Genomic DNA, 4,296 nt, shown 5'->3' with positions numbered 1-4,296 from the left:
AATGTAGCCATCACCTTTTCCTTCGGATGCAAAACTACCTAGCTAAATTAGGCCAGCCCTCAATTTATAATGGAAAAATACATGAAAATAGCTTCTTTCACATTCTTGAGTATGTGATTCTGGATTAAGCATTTGATAGAAAGGGTTAGGTAAGGAAATTTAGATTCTAATGTAATTATATCTACTTTTTTAATTTTACAACAACAATTATAATTTTCAATTAAATTATTAGATCAAATTAAAATTTGCTTAAAGTTTGTTTATATAATGGGGTAATATTTTAGATCAGTCAGAATTCAAGAAGACCTTGCAATATAGATCGAAACATGTTATATGAGTTTTGTTATTTATTTCATTTTGATTTATAAACTTTTATTTAGCAAGGATAATTTTTTTACAAAGATATGACAGCTTGTTTATAGAGTTTTTTAATCCTACGAGGAAGGCTAAATGAAAGAAACATGGGTTTCCATGTTTTTGAAGGATTTTTTTTAAAATTATAATTAATTATCTTAGACAAACAAAGAAACTAACCGAGAGACAACTTCAACAATTAACTTCTTAGTTTATTTTGGATATCTAAAGATGGCAACAAAAATCCCTAGTGTTTCTAAATGAAAATTCCTTTCATGATATTAGTTGTATCTTAGATTATTTTATTTAATTAGATGCAACAACTTTAATTTATATGTTAGATTTATTAATTTTATTATTTTCTTCATGTTTGAACTTAGTTAACATGTTTTGGGTTTAGTGTGAGTGAGTAAATGTTAGCCCATAAGTTTTGGGTCTATTAGTATTACTAGTTAGGCTATTATATAAGGTTTTATAAGTTAATTTTTTTAAAAAAAGATGAATTTATGAAATAAAATTGTATTTTATGTGATGCAACATATTTTGTTTGCTGGGAAAAAGAATGAATTGACTTATCAAGATATAACTGATCTTATAATATCTTTCCTATACTTTTTTTTGCGAATTGGTATCTATTAAATAAAGTTTTTTATTCTAAAAATATTAGTGTTTTAGAATAAGTTTTTATCATATCATTATTTTATCAAAACCTAATTTTTTTAATTTTTTAAAAATTATATCATTTTTATTATATATTGTTTGATCACATAATCAATAGCTTTGTATAGAAGAATTAATTGTTGTAGAAACACAATGAGAAATGTTTCAATTATGAGTATGTACAAAAGAAACGCAATTTCGGTATGTGCATTGATTTCTACCTTCTACCAAGAACCACTCCTTCCAAATCCATGTGTGGCTATTTCAATCATATTGCTGTAGTCACTATCTTGAAAAAAATGGTTCAAACTTTCATTAAAAGGTAAGAATGAGCTCATCAAGTTGTACGAGTAAAGTGAAAGTTACACATGGGAAAGAAATGACATCAAAATCTTCTCATGATCTTCCGGGCACAGCAAATTATGAAGCTCCTTTTTCAAGGGTCGGTCACATGTGGAGAAATTGCAATGCACAGTTCATTTCCATCTCTATCAATGAGAAGAAGACAACGAAAAGAAATTTACCTACACCAGGCCAAACATCTGTCCCAGGCTCAAGCTACAAATACCCTACTTGCTCGCTACTCGTAACTTGTGAGCCTCTCAATTGATCCAAAACACTCGACTGAGGAAGGGCAGAAGAAATAGTAATAAAAGACGAGAGAGGCCAGATTCTTTTTTCATAACTGCGAAAGATACAGTGAGGATGGAGGGGAGAGAAGAAGATGTGCGGGTCGGAGCAAATAAGTATGGAGAGAGGCAACCTATAGGAACGGCTGCTCAAGCCCAAGATGTCAAGGACTACACAGAGCCACCTCCGGCGCCACTTTTTGAGCCTGGAGAGTTGTCATCGTGGTCTTTTTACAGGGCAGGCATTGCTGAATTTGTTGCCACTTTCTTGTTCCTTTACATCACAGTCCTCACTGTCATGGGCGTCGCGAAATCCCCCACCAAGTGTTCGACGGTTGGCATTCAGGGCATTGCCTGGGCTTTTGGAGGGATGATTTTTGCTCTTGTCTATTGCACTGCTGGCATTTCAGGTATTGGTCTTGTAACCAGAGTTGTCATCATATTAGTTATAGATAACATGATGAGGTTAAGATCATTAATGTGGTTGGGAACTTGGGACTAATGGCTTCTCGTTGGTGTGGTGGTGCAGGAGGTCACATCAACCCAGCTGTGACTTTTGGACTGCTGTTGGCAAGGAAGTTGTCGTTGACAAGGGCGGTGTTTTACATGCTAATGCAGTGTCTAGGAGCAATATGCGGAGCCGCCGTTGTAAAAGCTTTTCAAAAGAGCCAGTACGAGATGCTTGGCGGTGGTGCTAACACTGTCAGCAAAGGTTACGCCAAGGGCAGTGGACTCGGAGCTGAGATTGTTGGCACCTTTGTACTTGTTTACACCGTCTTCTCCGCCACCGATGCCAAGCGCAGTGCCAGAGACTCCCATGTTCCTGTAAGCAAAAGAACAGCGTTATTTCTTTTCATGATGTTTTTTTAATAATTGAAATTGATTTCCAAAGGGCTGAATTTGGATGGTCAGATCCTGGCACCACTGCCCATTGGATTTGCAGTGTTCTTGGTGCACCTGGCAACCATTCCTATTACAGGCACAGGCATTAACCCAGCCAGAAGTCTTGGTGCAGCCCTCATCTTCAACAAAGACCAAGCTTGGGATGACCACGTAAGCCCTGCACATCTTTTCTTAGTTCCTATACTTCATCTTGCTAAGATCTTGGAAAACATTAGCAATGTCTATTTCTGTTTTTGTTGCAGTGGATCTTCTGGGTAGGACCATTCATTGGAGCAGCACTTGCATCCTTGTACCACCAGATCGTGATCAGGGCCATCCCGTTCAAATCCAAATGATTCATAACAGAAACAAGGCTCTCTTTATCGTTCCCAATCGATGGATGTTTGAAATAATCCTGTTTATCTGCTACCATGGGATCTAGCTATTTCCTTTCTGTCTCTTATTTTAGCATGTACTTGGTGAAGAAAAGAAAATGTCATAGCTTAAGTATGTATTTGGTTATTCCCTCTCAGTGGATTCCTCTCTCGCCAGGTTACCAGAACTATACATGTCGGAAATCATGAAATTTGGCTCGCAATTGCGTCTGGGAGCCTGCTCTGTTGAAGTGTCATATTTACACTATAAATTATTTCTTGTAATGGATTTATGGAGTGGATTACTTATCTGTGACAAGATTTCGTGGTTGAATGAAAGAATTGTAGCGATTGCATTTTAAATTTAAAATTATTTTTATTTAAAAATATATTAAAATAATAATTTTTTATTTTTTTAAATTATTTTTATACCAACACATTAAATTAAAATAATCTAAAAACATTAAAAAATAATTTAAAATAAAACATTTTCAAACCTATTTAAAAGCACTTATAAAATACATTAAAAAAGTTTGATTTTTTTAAATAAATTAAATTAATATAATAATATTAAAAATAAAAAAGATATTATTTTAATATGTTTTTAATTAAAAAACAAAATCTAAGACATGCTTGGTTTTTTAATTATAATATATACTTGCGTTTTTTTCTCCTCAACGTGATTCCATGCTGTCATAAGCTGTGCTCATAATTGAAACTTCACTTTCTTTCTTACTGAATTTGGCTTCGTCATCTCCTTGTAGCATTTCGCGGATGAAGTAATAAGTATGTAGGCTAGATTTGTTGTCGTGTTTTGACGTAATAAAAGTTACAGGGTAAAAGAAATTCAATTACAGTCTATAGATTCAATTAGTAATTTAAATAATATTAAAAAAACACAATAAAAACAAATAAACTGATATTAAAAAATATTAATAAAAAAATTTACAAAAGTTAAAAAAACAGCAACAAAAAGAATAAGGATAAAATTTGATAGAAAAAAAATTCAAATATAAAATTTGAAAAAAAATAATTTTTAAAAATAATCTCAAACAAAATAAATATTAATTAAAAGAATGAATATTAAATTTAAAAGATTAAAAAAATTATAAGGGTAAAATTAAAAAATATTTGTAATTTAATAGATTATTTATAGATTTAAAAATCGATAGGGTTGTGAAATTGAAAAACAATGGAGGCCTAAACCAATAAAAGACAAAGTGGAAAGAATAACAAAACAAAATCCCCAAAAAAGGATAAAAAAATAAGAAAATATTAGCTAAAAAAAAAAAAAACTCGAACGAACCTCCTAAACTTAAGTTTAATCTTTAAAACTCGCAATTTATGGAATCCTAGATATTAAAACCAGTATATATTATATTATTTTTTTATGAGAT

At 32.0% G+C, this 4,296-nt stretch overlaps 1 protein-coding gene across 1 annotated transcript; it reads left to right on the top strand.

Annotated features, from left to right (window-relative positions):
- The first annotated feature begins 1,553 nt into the window (after positions 1–1,553).
- LOC118037496 (aquaporin PIP1-2) lies at positions 1,554–3,218 on the top strand. Its single transcript, XM_035043486.2, has 4 exons — positions 1,554–2,053; positions 2,173–2,468; positions 2,556–2,696; positions 2,789–3,218. Exons 1-4 carry the CDS (start codon positions 1,720–1,722, stop codon positions 2,879–2,881), a joined length of 864 nt encoding a protein of 287 aa, XP_034899377.1. The 5' UTR covers positions 1,554–1,719; the 3' UTR covers positions 2,882–3,218.
- The last annotated feature ends 1,078 nt before the right edge of the window (positions 3,219–4,296 follow it).

Source organism: Populus alba, chromosome 16 (genome assembly GCF_005239225.2).
Source record: "Populus alba chromosome 16, ASM523922v2, whole genome shotgun sequence".
NCBI classification, from domain to species: Eukaryota; Viridiplantae; Streptophyta; class Magnoliopsida; order Malpighiales; family Salicaceae; genus Populus; species Populus alba.
The sequence above is the reverse complement of the archived record's forward strand: the minus strand, read 5'-3'. Positions and strand labels throughout refer to the sequence as shown.

Excerpts from the sequence above, each read along its gene's own strand:
- LOC118037496 (XM_035043486.2), top strand. The coding sequence starts at position 1,720 with ATGGAGGGGAGAGAAGAAGATGTGCGGGTCGGAGCAAATAAGTATGGA. Across the intron at positions 2,469-2,555 it reads CCAGAGACTCCCATGTTCCT|ATCCTGGCACCACTGCCCAT; the intron begins GTAAGCAAAAGA and ends TTGGATGGTCAG. Across the intron at positions 2,697-2,788 it reads ACCAAGCTTGGGATGACCAC|TGGATCTTCTGGGTAGGACC; the intron begins GTAAGCCCTGCA and ends TTTTTGTTGCAG.